At 31.0% G+C, this 26,233-nt stretch overlaps 3 protein-coding genes across 4 annotated transcripts; 2 read left to right on the top strand and 1 right to left on the bottom strand.

Annotated features, from left to right (window-relative positions):
* Positions 1-1,582: 1,582 nt before the first annotated feature.
* On the top strand, positions 1,583-5,157 carry LOC137807438 (DNAse I-like superfamily protein). 2 transcript variants are annotated; one of them, XM_068608084.2, is made up of 7 exons: positions 1,583-2,247; positions 2,432-2,473; positions 3,606-3,688; positions 3,780-3,882; positions 3,991-4,204; positions 4,386-4,480; positions 4,564-5,157. In XM_068608084.2, exons 1-7 carry the CDS (start codon positions 2,190-2,192, stop codon positions 4,815-4,817), a joined length of 849 nt encoding a protein of 282 aa, XP_068464185.1. In that variant the 5' UTR covers positions 1,583-2,189; the 3' UTR covers positions 4,818-5,157. The 2 variants fall into 2 exon arrangements, with proteins under 2 accessions (XP_068464185.1, XP_090156958.1); XM_090300832.1 differs by having other exon boundaries at positions 1,701-2,084.
* A 2,451-nt stretch (positions 5,158-7,608) lies between these two features.
* Positions 7,609-10,818, top strand: LOC137805907 (transmembrane 9 superfamily member 9). Its single transcript, XM_068605788.2, has 7 exons — positions 7,609-7,808; positions 8,210-8,374; positions 8,465-8,574; positions 8,674-8,782; positions 8,870-8,982; positions 9,090-9,240; positions 9,347-10,818. The coding sequence occupies exons 1-7, from the start codon at positions 7,689-7,691 to the stop codon at positions 10,505-10,507; spliced, it is 1,929 nt and encodes a 642-aa protein (XP_068461889.1). The 5' UTR covers positions 7,609-7,688; the 3' UTR covers positions 10,508-10,818.
* A 2,755-nt stretch (positions 10,819-13,573) lies between these two features.
* On the bottom strand, positions 13,574-22,484 carry CNGC5 (cyclic nucleotide gated channel 5). The gene is made up of 8 exons (XM_068608082.1): positions 22,292-22,484; positions 20,920-21,007; positions 19,724-20,306; positions 18,540-18,752; positions 18,108-18,415; positions 16,222-16,333; positions 14,915-15,151; positions 13,574-14,535 (listed from the first exon to the last, which is right to left on the bottom strand). The coding sequence occupies exons 2-8, from the start codon at positions 20,979-20,981 to the stop codon at positions 13,840-13,842; spliced, it is 2,211 nt and encodes a 736-aa protein (XP_068464183.1). The 5' UTR covers positions 20,982-21,007; positions 22,292-22,484; the 3' UTR covers positions 13,574-13,839.
* Positions 22,485-26,233: the final 3,749 nt, after the last annotated feature.

Below are 26,233 nucleotides of genomic sequence, written 5' to 3'. Positions count from 1 at the left end.
ATAATTAAAAAGTAAATATGTTGAAAATGAGTGATATACAGTGTGCATCTCAATTTCAACAAATCTATGTTTTATAACTACTGATGTTTTTTAAGAATTATACATCTCTCCTTTTAGTATATTTACAGAACTATATAAATAATAGAAGAAGAAAAATATAAGTAAGATGATAATGTCATAGCATATATTTTATAATTAATAATATATGTAAAATTAAATATAATTTGTGTATTTTAAAATAAAATTCTGGTCACAGTAATTTTTTTACTTTTAAAAAATAAAATCACTATTATAGTCTTCACCAACATTATTTAATTATTTGTGTCTAACAGAATGTTACATGAGCAGTGGATGTTAACGTGTCTGATATGATTATGGTCTATGAATAGCTTGATTAAGTATGTGGATTTCACCAATATCGGATTATATTTTTTAAATATATAATTAAATTTTAGGTTTAGTCTATTAAACTCATAGACTTTGTGGTTTTAATCCCCACATTCAACATATTTTAGAGAAGGAAACATTTAAAACATGAAAATCATATAAGTAGTAATAAAAAAATAATTTCATTTAGTTGGTTATATTTTAGTTTGTAGATTTTATCTTAAATCAAAACTTAATTCACTCTTTATTGATAGGTTTTTGCTCTAAAATTATTTCATGAACAAACTTATCTTTTTCATTTAAAATTCAAATTTCATTAATCAAATCTTAATCTATTGGAACAATATTCACCCTGTGTATAATGTCAAAGTATCTTATTAAGAGTGTGTCTCAGTTTAATAAAAAAAAAAGTTTCAAATTAGATTTGATCAGATTGAACTTTTAGATCTTTTTAATAGATCTAATCCACCTTAATTAAGTTGAATTTTACTTACAATTTTTGGAAAACATTTTTTAAAATTGAAATTTTTTAAACATCATTTATATTTTTTAAATTGAAGTGTAAATATAAAAAAATTATAACTATTAATTAAATATCTAAACTAAAACGAACAAAAATAGCAAACAAGTAAATTACTAAACAATAAACATATTTTGTAATAATTTTGATTGAAATGAATTGAGTTTTTATTTAATATACATAACTCATAGTTCTATCCATAAGAAATTAGATATTTAAGTTAAATTTAATTTAATAACAGAAAATATAGTCTAATTTATTTGAATTGGATTGAATTATCAAATTATCCAACTAATAAACATTTGTAACTTTTATCTTTCCTAAAATAAATACTATGAAAAAATACGTTCTTTTTTATGATTTCACATGTTACAATAAAAATCATCCTTTAACACCAAAATCAAAATGTAATAATTTTATAAATATAATGTTTATCCTATTTATATAATTTTTTCAACCCAGACAACATTTTAGTTCTTTTACTATTATTAGTTATTAGGTTTGGTCTTAATTTTTCTTTCTTTTACTTGGACAACCTAACAAACAGAAATTACAAACCTTAAAATAAAAAAACTTTCATATAAAAAATTAATTTTTTACAGGAAATGAAGTATGAAACTTCACTTTTAAAACATGAAGAAATAAAATTAAGGGTGTCTCTTTATTATTTTAGTTGGGCAGGTAAAGTAGAAGATGGAAAATGGAAGAAGGCATGACACAGAACCTCACTTCACCACCAACTTCATTTCACACATACAGTACAAGTTCAAGTTCAAGTTCAAGTTTTTGTTTTACTTCACAACTACCAAAATAATTAAAAAAGCAAAAAGAAAAAAAAAAGACCACCCTTTTTTTCCTGTCTGGTGTTTTTTTTGTTGAAAGGGTGTTTCTATGACAAAGATTATATATTATATCTATATAAGACCATGACATCCTATTCAGCATTTGTTCTTTCTTCAAGCATTCGTTATTCGTTTCAATCGATTAGCTATGAAGTAGAGAGAAGAGCAGAGAGAGAGAGAGAGTGAAGAAAAAATGAGTGTATCATTGACTGTGATGACCTTCAATCTCCATGATGATGAGCCACATGACAGTCCTAATTCGTGGGAGAAGAGAAGGGATTTGTGCATAAGCGTTATTACCAATTACTCACCCATCATCCTTTGTACCCAACAAGGTTTCTCTTATTGATTTCCACTTGGGGTTGCTCAAAATGCTTGCTTTCCTGCTTTTTTCTGCGATTTGGGTTAAGGTTTTGCTAGATCATTCTTGATCCTTCTGGATGAAGCTTGCTTTCAATATACAAGTTCTTTGTCAGCAGAAATGCGGTTTTTTTAAGGGTGGGGTGATAGTCATTGTTTGATTTGAAATTTTTTGCTTTGTTTGTGTATCTTATATCCCCTTTCTCATCTGATTGATTGATCTGGATTGTTTTAGTCGATATTGTGTTTTCTGTTTCCCCTTTGATTACTGTGATTCAATTTACTTACCCTCTTCTTTGTATTGATGTTCATCTGGATTCAGGAGTGAAAACACAATTGGATTTTCTCCAGCAGGGTTTGCCAGGTGAAGAACCTTTTGAATAAGTTGTTCTTCTGCTTCCGAAAATATTAATTTATGTCCACGCATATTGTGGTACTAGCATGTTTTGTATCTTACGACATAATGCACGTTCCATTGGCCATAGCCACGGCCTTGTTGCTGGATTACATGATTAGCTGCTGGTTATGAAGAGAAATATCTCAACGAAAGCATCATGTTGCTTAAAATCTGCATAAATTTTAAATGAACTACTGCTTGCTAAGCAGATGTTCTAATGTGGTGTCTGTCCAGCAGATTATTTGGTTTTGTTAAAATGATTGAGTAGTGTATTAAAAAGTGTCAAAATTTTACATAAATTAATATTCTTACTAGAATAAGAATCTTCATCTGTAAATAGGAGGATACACCCAAAAGTTGTTTTGATTAAATTCAAGGGGAAGTGGAACATAAGTGTTGTAGAAATTTATTACGATTTCACTTGTTATAAAATGCCAAAATGATCAAAATGTCTGAAATATCAGTCAAAAATCTTGCAGAGATAAGTGTAAGCACGGCTATTAGATGTTTCAGGAAATATTGCCATCTTTCTCCTGTGACTTGTTTATTTTTCTTTTACCATTTGGTCCTTTAATTTGAACACGAGGAAAATTTTCAGCTCAAATTGACTAGCTTGTGAACTGCAATAAAAGCAAATGATGCATTAAATGCAAGGAAGAATATGGGAATACTATTATCACAACATTGTGGTTATCAATCGTACTAATCAGCACGGTGAAACCTGGCGACAATTGGAAACTAGAAATATTAAGGAAAACTAATGCTCTTTACAAGAATGATACCTACCATTGTGTCTTTCAATCACTTATGAAAATCTTGTTTTGTTGAGGTGAGCTTACAAGATAAATGCAACTTCGATGGAGTTGTGTAAAGGTGCAAGCTCTTACCGAAAAGGGCTTTTTTTGAATACCAGTGGTAGTGCTTGTTGTAATGGCCTCTATCAAGTGGAGACTTCATTTTCATTTTCTTGTATTCAGCACTAACTCAAGTCACCGTTAGACATTATAAATTCACTTGTCTTTTATATAAGCAATTCCATCTAAGTATTTTTTTTTTGTACTTAATATTTCTTTGTTTCTACTTTGATGAAATTATTCAGGTTATGATCAGTTTGGGATATCACGGAAAGGGCCCCAAGACACTACTGACGAACATTGCACTATCTTCTATGATAAGGAAAAGGTGCAAGATTTTTTTTCAGTAATTGGTATTATTTTTTATTTAACTGATTGAAGAACTAACTGGTTCACCCATTTTCCCCCCTTAAATAAAGGTCGAGCTTCTTGAAGGTGGAACGTTTTGGTTGTCTGAGTCTCCCTCTGTACCTGGAAGCATTTCATGGGGTTCAGAAGTTCCTTGCATAGCAACATGGGCTATATCCTTATGATTTAGAAATGAAATTGCAGCTTCAATTGTTTTCAAACTTTGTTTTACTTTTGTTGGACAATCTTAGGATCACTTGGTTCCTTGACATGATGTCCACACATTTCAACTGAAAGGAGTTGAGCCTCCTGGATTCTCATTTCAGATAGTAAATACAAACATGGACGAGTTTAGTCCTCGGGCCCGCAGACGAAGTGCTTTACTTACATGGCAGCACATTGCATCCTTACCCCCTAGCCTACCAGTTGTGTACTGTGGAGGATTTAATACACAAAAGGAATCAACTACTGGACGCTTTCTTCTTGGAAGATCAAGGTAGTTTCTTATCACATATACTTCCAATTGTTTGTTACCATCAATATCAATTTCATATCAAGTTCATATTTGCTTTAGTCTTGGTCACCTTTGTTACTCATTTACACTGGATATGTGAAGAGGTACATACAGACTACTGTAGAGTAGTTTGTAACTTGTGTGTTTATGTAACTGAGTGCAGAGAACATGGTGTTGTTGGGGATATGAGGGATGCATGGCCTAGTGCTCGTAGGAGAAAAAATGTTGACCTAATCCGCACTTATCATGGATTCAAGGGTACTTTTCCCTGTGCTTTTTTATACTATTTGTTTTATGGTATTACCAGTCACTTACCTAGCAATATCTGGTGTTATTATTAGGGGAGAAACAAGGAACCCTTGAATTCTTGAAGCTAATTTTTAGAGCTCTTTGCCTCTGCTGGGATCGGCAAACACAGGATCTTCACATTGATTGGATCCTTTTCAGAGGTAGATCTCTGATTCCTGTTTCTTGTGAAGTGGTAAATGATAACATTGATGGGTATTATCCATCATCACATTTTCCTATATGTACCGAGTTTATGCTTCCTCGCACTGTAAGAATGCTAGAATCACCTGTACAAGAAGATAGCTAATATTTTTTACTAGCCAAGGAGGTAGATCTCTTTTTCCCTCCATCATGTCTTTATATAGTGTAGTGTTATTGAGGAGAAGAGTATTGAAGTATGAAAATGTGGACACATCATTATCAGCAAAATTTGTTAGCTGAATACTGGCCACATAATTGAGGATCATGTGTTGAAACACATATTATTTGATTTGCTTGTCATTACTTTGATTTTGGAATGTTGTGATATTTATGACGTATGATGTGAGTCTGTGACCACACTCCAAAATGTGGATGGATTAAATGACTTCAGAAACTGAGTTTGTTAATACATTGATAGAATGTCTGGATTTTTTCCTACTGAACCAGCCTCTTGTATTATCTATTCAACTTATTCATACAACTTTATCTTTAAAGTTTGAAAGGATTTCGTGTGCACTAATGTATTCAGATTCCTCATATAACTATTCCTTTTAATTTTTATTCATGTCATTAAATAGTAAGGATTCGATGATAATTACTTGTTTACAGTTCTACTAAATAAAATTACTTAATATGTGTTGCATGCTGCATCTTTACTAGTTAAAAGTTATAGGAGTAGTATCTCATAACCTCTTAATACTGTGTTTGTATGAAAACTGTTGGGGATCCCACAACTAAAGATAATGATATTGTGCAAACCTTTCACCTTATAAGATCGGTTTTGTAAGGTTGAGTTGGACTAAGTTCACCTTTTAATATGATATGAAAGTCATTTTGAAACCTATTCTAACGATGTTTGTTATGAGATCGTTATCGGACTATTCTTAAATATATTTCCACGTATGAGTTTGAAGGTTGTCTTTTATAAGATTGAGTTAAATATAAAGTTTTTATCTTAATAAAAATCCTTAGATTGAAAATATAATATGTTTGGGATTAAGACTAAATCATTTTTAAAATAATGAAAATTTTATAGGAGATTTTTTTACATTAAAACAAAGAAATTTTAAGTGACACTGAAATAAAAAGGTAAAAAGTTGAAAATTTTGTTTTCTGGTTTTCTTATCAACTGTCATGTTGAAGTTTTTGGTTTTCATTCTTTTATTTCTGCACCTCTCTTTACCTTTGTGTTCTTTTGCTTTTCTCTTATTCTCACTCCTTTCTTCCCTTCTCCATCCTTCTTTCAAACACTCTTACTATACTTCTCTTCTTCTCTCGGTTTTGTTTTGTAACATTCACCCTCCTATGTTTTTTTTATTATCCATATCCTAGTGAAAATGTATTTTAAGGGTTAAGACATCTGACATTGTTATTCCATCACAGGTCTTAGAAAAAAATAATTTCTTTTGTAAGATAAAAATAACTTGTGAAGGATTAATTTATAAAGAGTTACTCATTTAACATTTAAAGATTGATTTAAATTTAAGCACAAATTAATTTTATTAAAAAGTTATTTTATTTATTTTTATTTTACTCTCGTGTAAAAACTTGTAAATAAAACCTAAATTTGGTATAGTAATGGTTTCTGAAGTTATTATCTGATTAATATATATAAATTGTATACATTTCTTCATAAACGCTTATGAAAAATGAAGAAATAAGCTGCTTAAATACAACTTTTGGATAAACTGTTACAATGTTCTCTATTTAACTTGTTGATTTTAATTTATCTATAAATTAGTTTTAGTTTATGGATTTTTTTTTCTCATATACATATCTATACAAAAATATTTACATAATGCCATAATTATTTATATAGTCTAAATAATTGTATTAAAAATCATACTCAATAAAAGTCAATTAGTAATGGATTAATAATCTTTACACTGATTGTACTTAAAATTTAGTTATGTTTTATGAATAGCTTTGTTATTGATATTTACTTTTTTTATTTCAATTTTTTTTTCATATTTGTAAGTTTGAAATATGAAGTAATAAGAAAGGATTAGATATCTGTTAATCTATAATTATAAGTTCTATATGGATAAATTTCTTTAAAAAATAATTTATTCTAAGTTCATAATTGCATTTCGTCTGGTTGAAATATAATATCAAATCTAATGTCATTCAATTTAATCAAAAGTGTTATAATTTCTTATGTAAAGAAAATAATGCAACAAGCAACAGAATTGATTATCTAATTAGATACATTTCACAATCTATATATTTGAATTGAATTCAAGTCTTTAAAAGGAAACCAATTTTTTTTCTTACTAAGCCTATATCGCATATTAATAAAAAAAGATATTAAAAACGTTTGCATTTAATTTGAGTTTAAAAATTAAAATTCGAATCATATATTTGGTCAAATAAGATGAGGTCACGGGTGCAAATTTTTAGCTCTAAAAAACAACATTAAGGATATTTCATTAGTATAAAAAATAGAAATTATTATTTCATGAATAAATTATATAAATTTGGGTTTGAAGTTGAATCCAATCACCTAATAAATTTTGCTAATTTGGCATCATCAACTTCTAGATTCAATTATTGAAATAATAATTAGAAAAGATAATGAATTATTAGAGAATTTATGATAAGAAGAAAGTGGAAAAAAGTTATATATGGATGATGCAGTGTAATTAGATTTATTATTAAGTGTGAGTGTGAAGTTAATTGAAAGTAGGTGAATGGAGTTGGAGAGTGGTGGCATGATTTAACATGAACGAACCAATTGTTCCAAACATGGTGGAGAGTTAGTTAATCACCGTTAAAACATCGTGATCCATTCAGTGCCGCACGTCATGATCTCATTCATGTTCATGGGTTGGGAATGTCTCACACTTTTTTGTGTCTCAACTACTTTTTAAAAAAACCACATTTGTATTTTAACGAACAAAACAATAAAATCTGACAAAAAAAATCACCACAGAACAGAACAGGGGAAGAGAAAGAGAGCGTGTGTTGCTTGGAAACAATGGCGAGGGAGCCTCTGGCTCGTGACCTATGCATCTATGTGTGCATCTGCATTCTACTCATTGCCCACCAAACTACCTGTTTTTACCTCCCTGGTGTTGCCCCTGAGGATTTCTGGAAGGTTATTCCATTTTTTCTTTTCCTTCAAAATCTATTCTTTTTAAGTAGTTTAGGCCTGTTCATGTTAGATCAGTTATGGATCATGTTGGTTTTATGCTTTCTCTACCCTATATTTTTCACCTTGCTGGCTGTAGATCCTTACTTTATTCATTTTCATTTGCCGAGGTGATGAACAATTTAGATTCTGTGATGAGATGTGATTTGGATTAGTTTTCATGGCTAGTTTATGCTAATCGTCATTCCATCATGCAATGCCAATGGCTGCAATAAGGCCTGTGTGAAACTTTGCATGTTTGGCATTCTTAGATTGCACCCAAGTTTTGTGTTTCCTAGACATAGTTGAGATGATTTGTGGTGATTTGTGACGTTTAATTATTATGATGCTGTGTTGATTGGTGACAGGGAGATCCATTGAGGGTGAAAGTGAACAAACTGTCTTCCACAAAAACACAGCTTCCTTACTCATACTACTCACTGCCTTATTGTCGCCCGAAACGTATTGTTGACAGTGCAGAAAATCTGGGGGAAGTTCTCAGGGGTGACCGCATTGAAAACTCACCCTATGTGGTTGGTTTGAATATTTTGGGCAGGTTCTAGCTTTCTACCTTTTCTTTGTTAGTTTCAGAACTAAAATATTAAGCATTTCGATTCTTCCAGTTCAAAATGAGAGAACCACAGCTGTGCAATGTTGTTTGTCGTCTAGCTCTGGATGACCAGACGGTAAAAGAGTTCAGGGAAATGATAGATGATGAGTATCGGGTGAACATGTGAGGCACTAATCACCCTGAAGCTTATATCTCATGAAACTTTGTTCTGGCAATAATGCCTTTGTGACAAAAGGATATTTTATCCTCGCATTGTTGCAGGATTCTAGACAATCTTCCTTTGGTTGTTCCTATTAGAAGGCTTGATCAGGAATCTTCCATGGTGTATCTGCATGGCTTCCTTGTTGGTCTTAAGGGACAGTATTCTGGAGTATGTACAACCTAACTCACTACTCACTCATACTTTATACCCATTCTTTTTATTTCATTTTGACCTCCAGTGCTCAACTCTTCACAGATCAAAGAGGAGAAGTATTTTATCCACAACCACTTAGCATTTGTGGTTAAGTATCATAGGGATCCACAGCTAGGATTATCAAGGATTGTAGGATTTGAGGTTAAACCATTCAGGTTGTGTTGTCATTCTTTTTCACGTGGTTGTTTAAGTAGTTTTGTGCTACTCTCTTGATTTCATCGTTAGTAATGCTTGTACATTGAAATTATTCCTATGAATTCAGCGTAAAGCATGAATACGAAGGAGATTGGAATGAGAATACCCGCTTAACCACCTGTAATCCCCATGCCAAAAAGCTAGTCACCAGCTCTGAAACTCCTCAAGAGGTTGAAAGCAAGAAGGAAGTCATTTTTACCTATGATGTTGAGTTCGAGGTTAGTTACCACAACTCACAGCAATTGAATTACCATTGTAGAGTGCTCCTAAGAATTGGATTTGGATGTTGATTTTATTTAACTTGGTGGAATTTTGAGCTTGTAGGAAAGTGATGTGAAGTGGGCATATCGGTGGGATACCTATCTTCTAATGGCCGATGACCAGATTCACTGGTTTTCAATAGTAAACTCTTTGATGATTGTACTTTTCCTTTCGGGCATGGTGGCTATGATAATGTTGCGGACACTGTATCGTGATATCTCAAAGTACAATCAGTTAGAGACACAAGAAGAAGCACAAGAAGAGACAGGATGGAAACTAGTGCATGGGGATGTGTTCAGGCCTCCACCAAACTCAGATTTACTGTGTATATATGTTGGAACAGGTGTTCAGTTTTTTGGAATGATTGTTGTGACCATGATGTTTGCTGCCCTTGGATTTTTGTCTCCCTCAAATAGAGGAGGTTTGATGACAGCCATGCTCTTGTTGTGGGTATTAATGGGATTGTTTGCAGGATATACTTCAGGGCGTCTTTATAAGATGTTCAAGGGAATAGAATGGAAGAAAATCGCTTTTGGAACAGCCTTTATATTTCCTGCCACTGCCTTTACAGCATTCTTTGTGCTAAATGCTCTGATATGGGGGCAGAGGTCTTCTGGGGCAGTGCCATTTCAAACAATGTTTGCTCTTCTTTTACTATGGTTTGGCATCTCATTTCCACTAGTATTTGTTGGTGGTCTTCTGGGGTTCAACAAAATGCCACCAATTGAGAATCCTGTTAAGACAAACAAGATAGCCAGACAGATTCCAGAGCAGGCTTGGTACATGAATTCTTTATGCTCTATTCTAATAGGAGGCATACTTCCATTTGGTGCAGTCTTCATTGAGCTTTTCTTCATCCTCACATCAATCTGGTTACACCAATTTTACTATATATTTGGCTTCCTCTTCATCGTACTCATCATCCTCATTATCACCTGTGCTGAGATCACAGTTGTACTATGCTACTTTCAGCTGTGTAGTGAAGACTACAATTGGTGGTGGAGGTCGTATCTCACTTCAGGTTCCTCTGCACTCTACCTTTTCCTATATGCTGTATTTTACTTCTTCACTAAACTCGAGATCACAAAACCAATATCTGGAATCTTGTACTTCGGCTACATGCTGCTGCTTTCATATGCTTTCTTTGTGTTGACTGGTACAATTGGTTTCTGTGCATGCTTCTGGTTCACAAGGCTCATCTATTCATCAGTGAAAATTGACTGAACCTTCCCAATATTAGTCTAATGCTCGTAGTTCTAAGTTGAAGCACAAAAATTTTAGTGTGGTGTTGTAGTTCTGTTTTTCTTTTTTTCAGTCATCAAATGTATCTCTAGTATTCATATTTTGTATTCTTGCTTAATAATATCCTCCCTCTCTCATCACTGTACTACTATTGTCTTGTAATTTGTAAAACACACAACTATTGACCAATTATTGGTCTTCAATGCCTAACTAGAAAAAAGAACATTTGCAGGTGCTAAATACTAAATGAAAATTTGTTGTTAAAAAATACTAAATGTAAAATTTGTTGTTATAAATACTGGTATGTATGCAAGTGGCTCTACTTGAATTGTGATAGTATAGTTACCTTGATTGCTTAGAGATTATGAAACCAAAAGGTTGGAGGAAGGAAATAAGGTATTGATTATACAACTTCAGTTGGGCAAGTTCTGCTAGTTAGGGGTGTAACTTTTCATGTTGGATTGAATTTAATTTAAATTTTTTACCCAACTTAAAATAAATTTATTTCAATTGAGTTGAACTGAATTTATTTATTTTATTTAGTAATCCGATAAAATTTAGTTATAATTAAATTGGGTTGAGTAATTTGAAAAAAAAAACATTTATTTAAAAACTTTAAAATAAATATTTTTAATGTTTCTTAATAATTATTTCGTAACAACAATATTTATAAATTACACTATATGTATAAAAAATACTTATATTATAAAATATAAATTATTTTTCATAACTAAATCATTAAACAAATAATTTTTTTTATCATATATTTATTATTATGTACTCGAATTGGATCGACTCTGGAATTTGAAATTCATGAATTTGTTACGCCAACCTTCTTCTTACACCTTCCTATAATACTATAATGACAAAATCCTTGTACTTTCTAACAAATGCAATGCGAAGTATATTAAAAAGTTTTTGTATATAAACATTATGAAAAAATATACATCAATATAAAGATTCTAGATAAATAGTATCTAAAATGCATAATCCATAATAAATTTATAATTATTCTGAATTAATCAAAGATGCACTTCTGCAGATGAATTTAGAGACTATGGTGAAGTAAAAGGAGTTATTCTGTTATCCATGCAATGCCATGCAGGGTCTATAAATAATGTACCTATAGAGATGTGGGACCAGTCATGCGCGGGTCGATTTGTAGTTCGTCAGAAAAAATTGTAAGATGGATTAGTATATGCTCGTTCTGCATAAAAGCATAGCAAATCATCAGCAGCGCAGACTGGTTCACTAAAAAAAAAAAAATCATAATAATTTCACAACTTACATCAAAATACATCTTTAATAAATATTAATATTTTAATTATTTATGTATCCTGTGACTGTTTTAAATTTTTTGGAAAAATCCAAGTGCAAATTATTTTTTTATGCAAGGCGTTCTTCTTATATATTAATAATAATAATAATAATAATATTAATAATAATTAGAATATTATTAATAATAATATTAATATTAATAACTATAATAATATTAAAAATAATATTATTATTATTAATAGTAATAATATTAATATTAATAGTAATAATAATTATTATTATAATAATAGTAATAATTAAAATAATAATAATTTTAATTCTAATTTTAATAATAATATTATTATTAATAATGTTAATTTATACTTATATATAAATGAGATTTTTCATTATAACTGTTTTTGGTGTACATAAGTTTTATCCGATTCTACCTTATTTAATATATTTTATTTATTAATATAAGGAAGTATTTTGTCATTTTATATGAATTATTAAAAAATAAAATTATTTTTTAATTTTTTAAATTAATATTAATGTACAATTTTTATATAACTCTCCACTATTTTTTTTATTGTTCCTTATTTTAAAACAACAAACAGAACATACTCTCATATTTTCACACCAAGTCTTATATATATAAAATAAAATAACCTTCTCTTTTAATATTATTTTTTGTTTCTTCAATAAATTCCACTGAGGAGAATCTCGTTCATCCTTTTCAAAACCATCTCAGCGATTTTCTAGTCAACAATCCCACCCAAAGAATTATAGGCAGTCATCTTCTACTACTTCCAACTTCTCAAATTTTAACAAAACTTAATTTCAAATATGCAAAAAAACACCATCATTCTGCTTCAGATTGTTGGCACACGATCGACCATCTCATTCTTCTATGAGTGCTAATGCATATCACTTTTCTTCTTCAGTTTGTGATGATGTTGAACCCTCCATTCTTGGCACACCTCTCAACTTTCACCAACAAAATCCCTTACACAGATTCTGATTCTGTTACCATAGTAATAGGTATGGCTTACCAATTAAACACATAGGTTAGGTTCAACTACTAATACTGATTCCATATCTGCCAATCTTTTTTCTCTAAATAAATAAACTTTTACATGTTCCTCATATTACAAAAAAAAAAAACTTTTAAACGTTTCTCAATTTGCAAGAGATGACATGTTTTTCTTGAATTTCATTCTGACAAATGCTATGTTAAAATTTAGAAAAGAAAGGAATCTTACTTCAAGGAAGACTTAAAATGGTCTATATGTATGTGTTTGATGACTTTATTCATGTATCTCAGTGTACTGTTAATTCTTCTGTTAATTCATTGCCAAAAACCTTCATGGCAACACCGCTTTGGTCATGCACATGCTAATATCATTAGTCGATTCTTGAATATTTCTCACAATATCAGTCATAATCTTTGTGATTCTTGTGTGCTTGACAAAATGCATCAACATAAATAATGCGGGATCACTCCACCAACCGATCTGGTGTTAACTTTGAAGAAGCAATAGACGATCTTATATTCATGGGGAACAAAATTGAAATTGTTGGAGCTCAGGTGAGAAATCTTTTATTCAAAATGAGTAACTACATTACTTTTATGACTATAATGCTTTGTCGGACAAGCTTCCTGGAGAGCTTTTCTATGAATAAAGTACTGTAGAAGGTTTTAAATTACACAAAGAAAATGATTCCGATGGAAAAGCACTAGCATATTAAATGTCAGTTGCATTGTGAAGGATGAGAAATAAGACAGCTTGATTGTGCAAGTGCAAACCAATAACTTGAAATAAACTTGAGAGCAATATATCAGTTTACATGGCAGGTGGCAGGCCTAATATGACAGCCACTTGGCTTTAATGTAATATTATAATTTACATGGTAACAGAGGAAGAGTCATTACAAGTCTTGAAACCCTCACAACTGTAACCAGGATAATTGTATAATACACTGCTTTCAACCTTCTTCACAAATTAAATCACAGTAAACGAAAACAAGCATTTTAAGAGTAGTCATACATGAAAATTTTAGTCAGCGTCATCTGCAGAGAAATCAGGCTCTGGGGGTTTCTGTAGTTTCACCAACTCTCTGGCAGTCTTAGCAAGTCGATTACGATGTACGCCACGAAGAGTGTGTGCAGCAAACTTTGAGGCTAACAGGGCAGCACCAAAGCTGTAGGAACTTCCACCAGCATTTTCATGACTTCCCTCTGATTCATCAGCATCTTCTTCCTTTTGACGAAGCTTCATAATTTTCTTTTTAGAATACCGACGCCATGCTGCTTGAATAAAGCATGCAGCCCAAGTCCTCCATTGCTGGGAGTAAAATCGGAAAGTGTGTTGAACCTGTCTACTGTGAAGGCGTCTAAATTGACTGGCAACAAATTTTAACTCATCAGCAGTTAAGGCAAAAGCCTCAACCTCCATTAATGCTTTAACTGTTCTAGTAGAAGATGGGAGATTAGAACCAGATTTGGGATCCAGGGCCCAGGTTAATAGCTCCTCCCCACAGAAGTCCGCTTCCTTCAGAAAACTGCGGTTGAAAAATCCACTCCTCCCACCATCTGTGGTAACACTCTCAAGGCGACCACGTATGATGAAAAGCATCTCATCAACTGGATCTCCTTCCCGAACGATGTAAGTATGCTCTGTAAATAAACATGGTTTCAGTCTCTCACAGATGGCATCAAGCAATCTCTCATCCATACTCTCAAATAGTGGAACCTGCAAATCCATGAAAAGCAACCAATGAATTAACAGAGTAGATACTCAAAAATAATTTTATGAGTTAGTCTAAGAGAAATCAGGTCCAAAATATCTGAGAGGAACTGTGTCATTTAATGTCTAAAGAGAATTCGGAAAGCAAATCTAGATGTCGAGTGAATTAAAGAAGGTCCAAGAAGTTATTCTCTTGCAAAACAACCAAATGCACATAACCTGGTGTGATTGTTCAGCTGTAAGATAACCATTAACCATAAATATTGAACAGATTACTACAAGTTGGTCCTTAGTTTGTCAGAGAAAAGAGGGTCCAATTTAGTCACACGCTTCAGATAGAGGGCATTCTTGGTGTTAGTTTATTTTCAAGTGTTTGAAAGCATACCCTCCTCACTAAGGCCAAACAGAGATGACGCTTAATATCTCTTCGAAGATCCTTTGGTAGACTCTGAACTAAATTTTCTTCATCTACACCACGAGTTGCCAGCCACTTATATTGATCATACCGTCTCACACGCTCTCTAAGCTCTTGTGGGAGTAACCGATGATGCATCCACTGTTCTGAATCACGCCTTTTAACTCTCATTTCCTCTAGTCTAATGGTGAGAGACTGAAGATATGTCTGTAATCATGGGAAAGACAAAAATCCTCAGTATCAATTACAAACAATCTTCTCTTACATACTTTTATGGACATAAACTTCAAAGCCATTTATTTGCAAGGCTATTCAGTGATAGCAAGAAACAAAATTTAGAACAAACTTTAAAATATCAAATTCTCACGGCACATTATCTGTGTGTTCATGCGAATATCCATTTGATTTAGTTTCTTATTGCACAGCCACATTAGTTCTTAGACTCTCTTGACATTAAAAGGATAGTTCTCAACTGTGTCATGTAAGGAGCATATTAGGTGAGTTAATGTTAACAATTTAAATTTGCATGGAAAAGTCAAGATTAGTTCTCACACTTTCATTTGATACTCATTATTTGTAATATCATGTGTGTGAGCTTGCTTCAGTTTACAACATCTTGATGGGTGCCATAAGAGCCACCATGAAATGAAAAAGTTGGGAGAAATAAAATTGTTATCGGACAAAAAGCAGCGGTGCCTTTTTTATTATTATAAAATATTGCTTAGAAGTTTAAAACAGACCAACTTCTGTTTTTTCATTGACTACTCACACCATGTTACCCCAAACAAAAACAAAAAAAGTACAAGTACAAATACATGTCAGACAAATGTCATCAATGCGTCGTGTCAAACACACGGGCTCCGTGTGTTCAGACCAAAATAGTGAGTTCATGCTTTGTAGGTTCCCATCATGAATACTAATATGTAGTTCATAAGTTAAGACACAAAATTTACCAATAATGCATTCATCTTCAACAATGCATTCATATGCCATCTCCAGTGCTCTTACAAGGGAGTAACTAAATTACTATCAGGGGCTAGTTACTACATTTTGACCATACATATAGTTGTAAAATTTAATCACTTGGATATCAAAATATTGTTGATAAGCATGAAAATTAGCATTGGGTGATTATTCAACTATTCAAGTATCCAGTATATTTGACCCAATCAAATACAAGTCCATGGAAACTCTTGCAAGTTCTGAACAAACTGAATGACAAGACTTCCAGCAATTTTACTTTCATGATATGTTAAGCTCGTTGATTTGAAGTATACCTGCATGTTGCCAATCAGAAGTGCAAAGAGGATGAGACCAAAAATAGCTAGTGCTATTGAAAAGATAACCTCCCCAGGATAGGTGCTAGTTTGAAGCCCCTGGCCAAGTGTACTGCAGTGAAGTCAATAAAAAGTTGGTTTTGGCATATCAACTGAAGGGAGAGAAAGGGAGGAGGGTAGGGGAAGGAGAAGACATGGGAAAAATAATTTCTTCAACAAAAGTAAATTGAAAATGTAAAGTACATCCAAAATTTCTCAGTATTTGATAGAAACTAATCAGATGAGTGTTAATATATTCAGAACAATAAATCTATTCCCTTTCTGAACTGATATAGAATCACTATCAGTATCAAAAAGAAAGGTTACAGATTATATCTGTCAATGTCATTTTCCGTATTATTGGAAAATAGAAGATAAAAGGTAATGCAACAATTTATTTGAATGACATGGAAACCTCCCACCCTTTTTGCACTCGACTTCTACCTAAACCATGCTCATATCCTCTTTTATTTTCTTTATTAACCGACTTCCCCCCAAGTACACTTGCACTGTGGGCAGATCGGCATAAGCCTCTTGTCTTCTCACACTCTTCAGCCTCAGCAACCAGTATAATTCCCTTAATACCCTTCCAACATTTTTCTATTTACTCCTTTGTAAGAGGGTGGCTAAAACTATTCATGCAAACTAGTATTTCCATAAAACACTTCAGTCCAAGAATGTTTGAACATGGAATTAATAACCATATATATCCTACAAACTTATTAAAATGATAAATTTCATGGACTAGATCAATGCTAAATTTACAGACAAACTAAAAAGGTCTAATTTTAGAACAAATCGTGAAATAGGACAAAACTGTAGGACATATATCACTTTCTAGATTCTAGATTCAAAATAAGAAACCAGTGACCTAGGTGTCAAACTCCATAAAATGATAAAAATTAATAGATATTCTTCAAATGGTATGGTAATGCCATTAATTTTATTTAATGACAAGGCTAGTAACCTACTTTCAGAAATTAATTTTAGGGTTTGCCTTACAGAACAAAATTAACATAGTCTGAGAGATTGTGGAACACTGATTGTAAGAAAAAAGGTTAATGGTAGCAACAAACAAAGATAAGATTTCATAATGAACAACTAATTACTAGAACTATAATTCCTCCAGTGGTTTAGCACATATTTAAATTTTCTTTGCACTAATCTTTTCAAACACTCAAACTGCATTTGGATGAAGAAATAAGGATGAAGGAATTAGAGATGAAAGAAGTGGAGAAACAATAGAAGTGGGGGGAGAGAAATGGGGATTGATACGTCCCACGACAAGAATTTCCCACCTCAAGGGGCTGGAGCAGTTGCTCTTTTTTTGTTTCAAATATTGAAAGGTAAATAAATTTTTGTAACAAAATTTTATCTTTCGTCCAAAATAGTAGGTGTACAAAGTACAATTCTTTTGGTTAACTCTTTATTTGTATACTTTTTTACAATTTCTTTATTTTCTACTCATCCAAACAAGCAGAAAGAAATTTCTACAGTTCTTTCCCTTTTATTTCTTTCTTGCCTAATTCCTTCTTCATTCAAACAACAGAAACACAAGGAATATTCAAGAGGTACAACACAAATAGAGTTTAATTTATCCAATACCAATAACCAACAGTTTTTCCTTCTAATTTGTTTAAACTAAGTACCTTGTTCGAAAACAAAGTAGAAATAATATAATCATTCCATTCAGAAATACATACTTCTGGAGGATCGTTTGCTATTGCTATATCAGTGTATTCATGGTCAGACTTCTCACAAAATATACATGTTTCAGTCTATCTCTATTAGCCTGTTTTGGAATGGCCAACAGATGTCCAAACACCAAAGAAAACAAAATTAATTACCTCAAATTCTGGAGCCCCCACCATAAACAGTAACAGTATTTGGAGATGAATTTCTTAGATGAAATTATGCCAGAAGACAAGACTTGCTTGAAAATTCCATAATCAAAAGGTGGAGGATCACCATCTGCAGAGCATGTTGACTTTAGAATATCTTCACTTCTATTATGCCAAGCACTATAACCTTCCATGTGCTGGTTCCCACAATAAAGGAAATTTTTATTGCACAAATTGTCAATGTCACTGCAAGCTTTCTGCCAGCATGAGTCATTGCGTTCAATAGCTAACAAGTACCAAAATGCACCAACTATCTGCAAATGATCAATGGTGAAAAAAGGCCCATAATAGCATGACTAGTGAGATTGTAGCTCAAATAGAACAAGGCAGGGATTTTGCTGAATTAAGCATCATGAAAAAAAATAAAGCAAAGCTTACATGACTGGCAAGCATGTATAGCAGCAAATAATATGCAGCACCAGCCCATGCAGTTTCAGCAAAGACACCAGCTGTTCTCTTAAGCTCTGAAGTCAATGGTACCATTCGGAGAAATCTAGGAACATACTGAAACAAGATAATGAATAGCAAGGCCTGCTTTGTTGTTAGCACATCTGAACCTTTTGACCTCAGAAGAAATCTCCAAACCACAATCTGAAATCAAGAACAGACCAGAGAAAACAAAAGTAGGTGTTGAGTTTTGTTATACTACTTAAAATTGCAGACAATAAGCACAAGCATTGAGTTATGCAAATAACTGATGTAACTTTAACTGGATCCACTAAGCAGTCACTAAGTGTTTTGAATATGTAAACCAATGTCTAGTAAGCAGTTGCAAATTTCATCTGACATTAAAAGGAGAAATAATTATCTATAATCATAAACCAAAACAGTTCAAATAAATTTAGAAGAGAATCCCCGTGTTTAGTAGTTTTAAACCAGGAAAACAGCAATACAAAAAGATTTGGGTGCTTTATCATATTAATAATACCAACTCTTGATCCAAACACAAATAAACAAGAAACGGATGCCATCCAAGATATTATTTTATACTTTATAGCATGGTAGTAGAATCGAGATACAAGTAGTGTATCGGAGAGCTGATATTATGAATTGTAAGATTCATAAACATTAACAAATTTAATATATACTTAAATATATAAGATATGTATACATGCAAGATACAATAAATTATATATATATATATACCACACAATTTCACCAAAACAACCTTTAAAAAAATAATGTGGTGGATACATGTTACTAAACAAATTCTGTCTATCCTTTTCTATTTACTCATTTTTTAAAATCCACGTTGATTCACACAATATGGAATCGTTTCGTTTCGCGATTCAACGATTCTTTGTGCGAATCGCACGATACAGCTACGATTCATGGACAAAAAAGATTCTTCAAACGATTCGTATTGTGGGAGGGTGAAACCGTATCGTTTCATTCGATACGTATCGTAAATCGTAAGATACTAACTACAATGCTTTATAGCAATCCAAAGTGCATGCTACCAAGCTACAAACACTTCAAATACAAGAGTGTCTCATGTCAGAATATTCAAGCAGCTAAAATAAAAAAGTTGACTCAAGATAAAAACAGTTTTTTTTTCTGACCTGTGGTATAGGCAACACTGATAGGAAATCAATGATGAAATACCGCTGCAAGTATCGTTTGGCTATCTGTGCCGAATCTATCACAAGCTCACCCCGTCCAAAGACACGAGAAGATGGAGCAATGTAAGCAGTACGAAATTGGAGAGCCATGTGTATAAGATAGAAAGCATCAATCACTGTCCTTAACGTTGTAACTATTATCGCCAACTTTCGGTCTATGCCAAGACAGTGAAATGAACTATTAATGACTGGGAGATAAAAAAACAGTGGATCTATAGACACAGCCAAAATGCATGAGATAACAAAGAGTTTATTCCATAAGAGCAGGAATTTGTCTTGAGGGTCAAATATCTTCTTTTCTGATACTTTAAGATCTTCTGGGAACACTGCCCTAGATACTCCCAACCCAAGCGATCGCCCAATTGATTTCAGCCCTTCAGATCCCCTTCTCATACCCCTTTTAAAAGACCTAGAAGTCGTGCTGCTTCCGTGACCACCATGGCCTAATTTATCAATACTAAATCCAGATTTTATAACTCCAGCATCAGAAGATGAAGATAGTGTAGAATCCAAGGCCTCCAACCTAGAAATTAACAGAATGCACAGAAAAATATCACTTTTGTCTGAAATCATAACTAAGCAATTGCATGCTCATAAACAGGAATGTCAAGATCAATTCCAGAGCAGAGAAAGGCAAAGAGGAGAAATTAAGAAACAAGAGAATGCTTTGTCATATATCATGAGAGATGAAGGTCGCTATGAGTTGAACACCATGATAAACATTAATTCTATTTAAGAAAGCTACACCAACAAGATCCATGTAAAGCATTTTAAAATTGCAAGTGAGAAACTAGTTTTTCTATGGTTCAACTGGACAGCCATCTGGGGAAATTACACAGTAGCAAATTTTCTACTTCTAAAACCGTTACAGTTTACAACTGACTGAATGAATGAGTGACATAGCATATGGTTAAGTGGTTATATTTCCTTCCACACTATATAGACAAAAAAGTAATTATGTGTACTGATGCCAAAAGTTTGAATCATATTAACATAATTAATTCTATAGTGGGAATTCAGAAATTGCTATAACTTAGGTGAGCTAAGAACATGCAAATAAATACCATTAACAAGACTACCTTCTCCTTCGTATATCTATAATAACTTTTAAATGAAAATATATTGGATGGTGATACCTCAAAAAATTTTCCCGCTGGCCACCCATGTATTCTGACTTGTGACCACAGTCAAACATCATTCAACAGTTGATTACATATCCATAACCTGCAGAAAAACAAAACAAAATTAAAAACATTGAATAATAAATTAATAATATTGCCATCTTCAAGCTCAGATTCCAAATGTTCATTACAACGCTCAGGCTAGAGGTTTCTGATTGAAATCTGGAAAATATATAGTTTCAAGAAATGCAATTACAGAGATTTAAAACTTGAGCGCATGTTCACTTTCTTTGGTTCATAAACCATAAATGTAGATCTACTATTTAGTGAAGATCGATAGCACCAGCCAAATGTACCAAAGGTTGCCACTTGCTTGTTGTGTATCATCTTCCTTCTCGCATGATAATTGTGAAAATTTTCATCCTCCAAACCAAACTGCTGTTTACTCTATAGTTTTTATATAGCATCTTAACATGGTAAAATCAAAGGCTCATACTCTTAAGCTGGCATTAAAGTTCCCGGAAGTATCATTCTTTAGATGTTCCAACATTCAGAAATAATCACTCTCCACCTCTATTCCCCCGCCTCTAATTTCAAGATTCACAAGCAGATCAATGTCGCATTGATACTCTGAAACAACTATTTCAATACATTTAAATAAAGATGGTTCATCCTTCAACATCATAATACCAGTTATTGGAAATCAGCCACTAAGCTGAGCCAATACACAAATTGTAGCGGGGCATAATTAAAATTAAAGGGAGATGAATTCATTTCATAGGAGAGTTTGACATGAAGTAAATGTCAAGGGAGTAAAAATCGTTATCCCTTAAAAATCAAAGATGCCAGAAACATAAAAAAAAAAAAAAAAAAAAGATCCTCGCAATTTCAACGGATGCAGAGTTATTATCTTTTGTTGTTAAACAATGAAGCAATAGTTAGCTCTACCTCACTGCAAATTCATCTTCAAAAACACCGCATAATACAATAAATCAAGAAAACTCTCGGGTATGAACCGAGAATGGACGGCAACCTGCGACCAAAATTTTGCCGCCGGTGATGAATCGGCGTCAACGCTCATAACTCGACGTTGGAGTCAAAATTAGCAAAAAAAATTATCTTTCCTGAGTCCTTATCTTATCAACAAAAAATAAGACTCCTAAATTTTCTCCGCCTAACCAAAATTCGCGGTAGGGTTAACTGTAGATGAAGTTCAAGCTCCAACAAGAGCAAGTAAAGCCTCATCCTCAACAACTCTCTCCGACCAAAATTGAACTCAAAATTCCATCGAAAATCAGCAATTCGAAGCTAATAAACAGATTAGAAACTCGAACGGTGGTTCCATTAATACAGAGAAGAAAAAGTAGGGAAAAAAAGAGGAACGGACCTGGTATGAGAGAAATAAACGGTGTTGAACGGAAGTAGAAGATGGAGTAAGAGGAAGAATGCATTTATGACGGAATCTCGTCTCTCAGAGACTGAGTCGCTGTCATCACAGAGAAAAGGAAAGAGGAAGGAACGCAAAGAAAAATTATCAAATTATATTGAAAATAAAAACACTGTAATAACGAGTGAAAAACAATTATTAATATTTTCTTTTTTCTTTGGCTAAATATATTTTTCTCATGTTTTAAAAAAATACTAAAATTTATATTTGGTTACTTTAGTCAACTATTAGTTAACATCAACACTTCGGTAATAGTTGTAAATATTATCAAGTGGCCAAAAATATTATTTTATTAATATTGCAAATCCTTTTTGGTGGATCAATATTTTTTGCAAAATGTTATTATCATTTATTTCTTAGTGGCTAAAAATACAATACTATTCATCTCTGATCTGATCGATTAATAACAATAATTCTATAACTTTCACCTAAAATATTGCCACTAATATTCAAGTGATAAAATTAATATTGACTGCTTGGTAAATTAAATTAAATTAAATTAAATTACATTTCTCTCTATTTATTTATCCAATTCTGTGTAGTTTTTTTTTCCAACTTTTTCTTATTCAGATTTACTAATGTTTAGATTCTCATTTGACCTTTTATTCTAAATATTTTAATTTTAATTTTTTATTATTATTGGTTATTCTATAATTATTCTTCGCTCTTTATTGTTTTGGAATATTTCTCACTTTTATCTAAACTTGTTGGTAGAAAATGTTTTCAAGGTAAATTTTTCTTTTTTTTTTTTTATTGAGGATGCATTTTGTAAAATCATGGCTTTCTCATTCCTTCTTCTTTTCTTTTCCACTTTTTATTTCTTCTTTACTCTTATTTTCTCATTTCCATGACTTTCTCCCTGTCATATTCTAGTTTTCCATTCTCTTCTTTTTCTCTCTCAAAATGTGAATTTATTTCTCAACTCTTTTGAAATCAAATTCCACGGTGTAGTAGTTGACCTGATCAAGATAGTCTCGTTCAAACAATTTGAATTTTTAGTAAGTACGATTTTATACTAAAATATCTCTAAATTCCGTTTTATGGTAGAGTGCACTTCTTTTATTGATTGTGCTAATATAAAATTGATCATTTCAACTAATTTAATTATTAATTTAAATTTTAAATTTGTTTGGTTTTTTGTTGGAGTATATTATATTCCTAGCACTTATTATTTATTAATTATCATGTGAGGTAATGTAATGTCCAATAAATCTCACATTGTTTAAAATTTGTAATTAATAACAATTTATATATTTATTTTTTACTTAATTCATCAATATATTTTTTAAAAATAAAATCGTGACGAAATTTTAAATTTCAAAACAAAACATACTTATGATAAAATTAGTTTATTATAGAATAATCTACTAACTTATGATATAAGTCCAAAAAATAATTAGGATAAATTTTTAATTGAATCCACTCAATAAATTTATCATGTTTCACAATATAACGATTAACTAAACAAAATATTAAGAAGTACTTATGGATATGTGATACATGAATATAAAATAATTATATGATACTTGTGACTAAAAAGTATGTTTAGTATATTTCAATTTAATTGATAAGTCATATATTGCCTTCATTTTGTATGACGTGGTGAGAAATTAAGAATTTTTTTTACACATTTTGACATTTGTAAATGTATGTTCTTATATTACAATAAATTTATCTTGATCTGCGATTCTGAAATATACTTGTAAATATATATACAAGTTTTATATTAATTTAAATATTAGTTTCTAGTTAGACATATTTAATATAAGTCGAAAAAGTATTTGTTTCTTGTTATATATTTTGTGTTCACATGTGTTATATCATTATAGATATATATTAAGAAAATGATCCAAATATAGCTTGTCTATTAAATAAGGGATGTATGCATTATGTACATTAATACATTATTTAATTCTTATAAAAATTGTACATTTTGTTATTCTGTAATAATTTATATATTTTTTATTTTATATAGTTTTTTACTACTATTCAACTTGTTATATGAGTATATAAGGACTATAAACAATTATGGATGCTTGTGTTTTTACATGTGTACATTTCATTTTAAGGTATATTTGTTGTGTAAACTCAATGTTAGAAAATGTAATTTTTTTATGCATTGAATTAGTAAAACATTATGTGATATGGAGACAACTATACAGTTAGGATGTCAGACATTTAAAAAAATAGAAGCGTAAACTCTTATACTGCAAAAATAAATATTATTTTTTAATATTTTATAATGTAGTTTAAAAATATATGAATGTTGTATAGATGTTATTTATAATTATTATTTTATTCTAAACATAAATTGAAAAGCATAACATTTTTAAGATAAATTTTAGTTATACTTCAAAAATCTATATTTATATATTTATTTTTGGTATAATACATTTTAAAAGTTAAAGTCTAAGGTGTTTCATTTTATTCATTTTCAACGCTGTTTAATTATAAATTTAATTTATTTATACTCAATAAAAAAACTTTTATAAATGCATAAATTTTAATAGAAGTTTTGCCTATACACTTTTATTTAATTGTTTAATACAATACGAATTATTTTCTTTTTAAATTATGAAATTTATCTAATTTTTGTTCACCTCTATTTTTTTTTAATCAGCATGTTCACCTCTATATTCTCATTTTTTGAAAAAAAAACCTATTTTACTCAATTTATAAATCAATTTCATATAATTTCATTGTGTTCTTGAATTGATATTTGTTAATATTTTTCTTAGTTAATATTTGTTACAATTATTTTAATTAATATGGCATTAACTAAATAAAACCAGATAAATAAAATATAAATAGAAGAGTCATGGATGTGAAAGTGGAAGGAATAAGAATTTTAAATTGGTATTAATATGTGAAATTTAAAATTTTACAATTTCAAATAATTAAATTAATTTATAAATTTTAATTTTTAATTGCAAAATATATTTTATTAACCATTTTATTTTACTTATATAAAAATAAGTTATTTTATTTAAAAAATCATTGTGAGTGTAAAAGTGAAGTAATTAAATTTAACCTAAAAGCTGGTAGAAAGTATTTATTAACCCTAATAACGGCTTAGTTAAGGAGTGAAGCGGTATTAGAATATAACGGAAAAAAAACTATTACTTATATAAAAACGTCACGTTCAAAATTACAAGTTTAATTAAAACTTTTGGGAGAGCCAAAGGATTATACTCAATTAATTTATCCATTAATTTTGACAAGTTTGTCCAATTCAAAAACGTGAAATACCAAATTTATAGTACTTTTTATTGTTCAGTGGCAAACACGTTGGTGTTATATATTATGAGTATAGAAATAATATGACTTACCTTTATACAACAACATTTAATGTTTAATATCATTTTTATATTTATTCTTAATTACTTGTTGTTTAAGGAACTTGTAATATATTATTCAAGTGAGTCTCTATAGTTTTAATTAAAAAGTGAATTAAAAAGCATATAAAGATAAAGTATGTACTTAAAGATTTGTTATTGTTTTTCTCTCTAAACTCTGCAATGTAGATTACATAAATTTAAAAAATAAATTAACTTGAAAGCAATTTGAAAAAAAAAATCTGTAAAATACGAAGCAATTAAAGGCAATAAAAAAATGCAAACTCAAAGTTATTTGATAAGGAAATATAGCTTAGTTGACAGAGTCAAAATGTGTAAGTTATTATAACCCACTCATTTAAGTCTCCAATTCCTATAAATGAAAAAATATATATTTAAAATTAAACTAACTTAGAAAAAATAATTAGGAGGACTTGATTTGAAATTGTTTTTACTAGGTGTTGAAACTTAATGTGCAATAAAGTCAATTTTGAAAAGCAATAACAGTTGCTGGAAAAAATCTAAATAACTCATGAAATTGAATTGC

The sequence above is a fragment of the Phaseolus vulgaris genome, chromosome 3 (genome assembly GCF_051622355.1).
Source record: "Phaseolus vulgaris cultivar YP4 chromosome 3, ASM5162235v1, whole genome shotgun sequence".
Classification (NCBI taxonomy): Eukaryota; Viridiplantae; Streptophyta; class Magnoliopsida; order Fabales; family Fabaceae; genus Phaseolus; species Phaseolus vulgaris.
This window is presented reverse-complemented; position numbering and strand designations above follow the sequence as displayed.

Excerpts from the sequence above, each read along its gene's own strand:
- LOC137807438 (XM_090300832.1), top strand. The coding sequence starts at position 1,943 with ATGAGTGTATCATTGACTGTGATGACCTTCAATCTCCATGATGATGAG. Across the intron at positions 2,085-2,431 it reads CATCCTTTGTACCCAACAAG|GAGTGAAAACACAATTGGAT; the intron begins GTTTCTCTTATT and ends ATCTGGATTCAG. Across the intron at positions 3,689-3,779 it reads TCTTCTATGATAAGGAAAAG|GTCGAGCTTCTTGAAGGTGG; the intron begins GTGCAAGATTTT and ends CCTTAAATAAAG.
- CNGC5 (XM_068608082.1), bottom strand. The coding sequence starts at position 20,981 with ATGATGTTTGACTGTGGTCACAAGTCAGAATACATGGGTGGCCAGCGG. Across the intron at positions 18,416-18,539 it reads TATACATGCTTGCCAGTCAT|ATAGTTGGTGCATTTTGGTA; the intron begins GTAAGCTTTGCT and ends GATCATTTGCAG. Across the intron at positions 16,334-18,107 it reads TGGGGGCTCCAGAATTTGAG|TACACTTGGCCAGGGGCTTC; the intron begins GTAATTAATTTT and ends ACTTCACTGCAG.
- LOC137805907 (XM_068605788.2), top strand. The coding sequence starts at position 7,689 with ATGGCGAGGGAGCCTCTGGCTCGTGACCTATGCATCTATGTGTGCATC. Across the intron at positions 7,809-8,209 it reads CCCCTGAGGATTTCTGGAAG|GGAGATCCATTGAGGGTGAA; the intron begins GTTATTCCATTT and ends GATTGGTGACAG. Across the intron at positions 8,375-8,464 it reads TTGAAAACTCACCCTATGTG|TTCAAAATGAGAGAACCACA; the intron begins GTTGGTTTGAAT and ends CGATTCTTCCAG.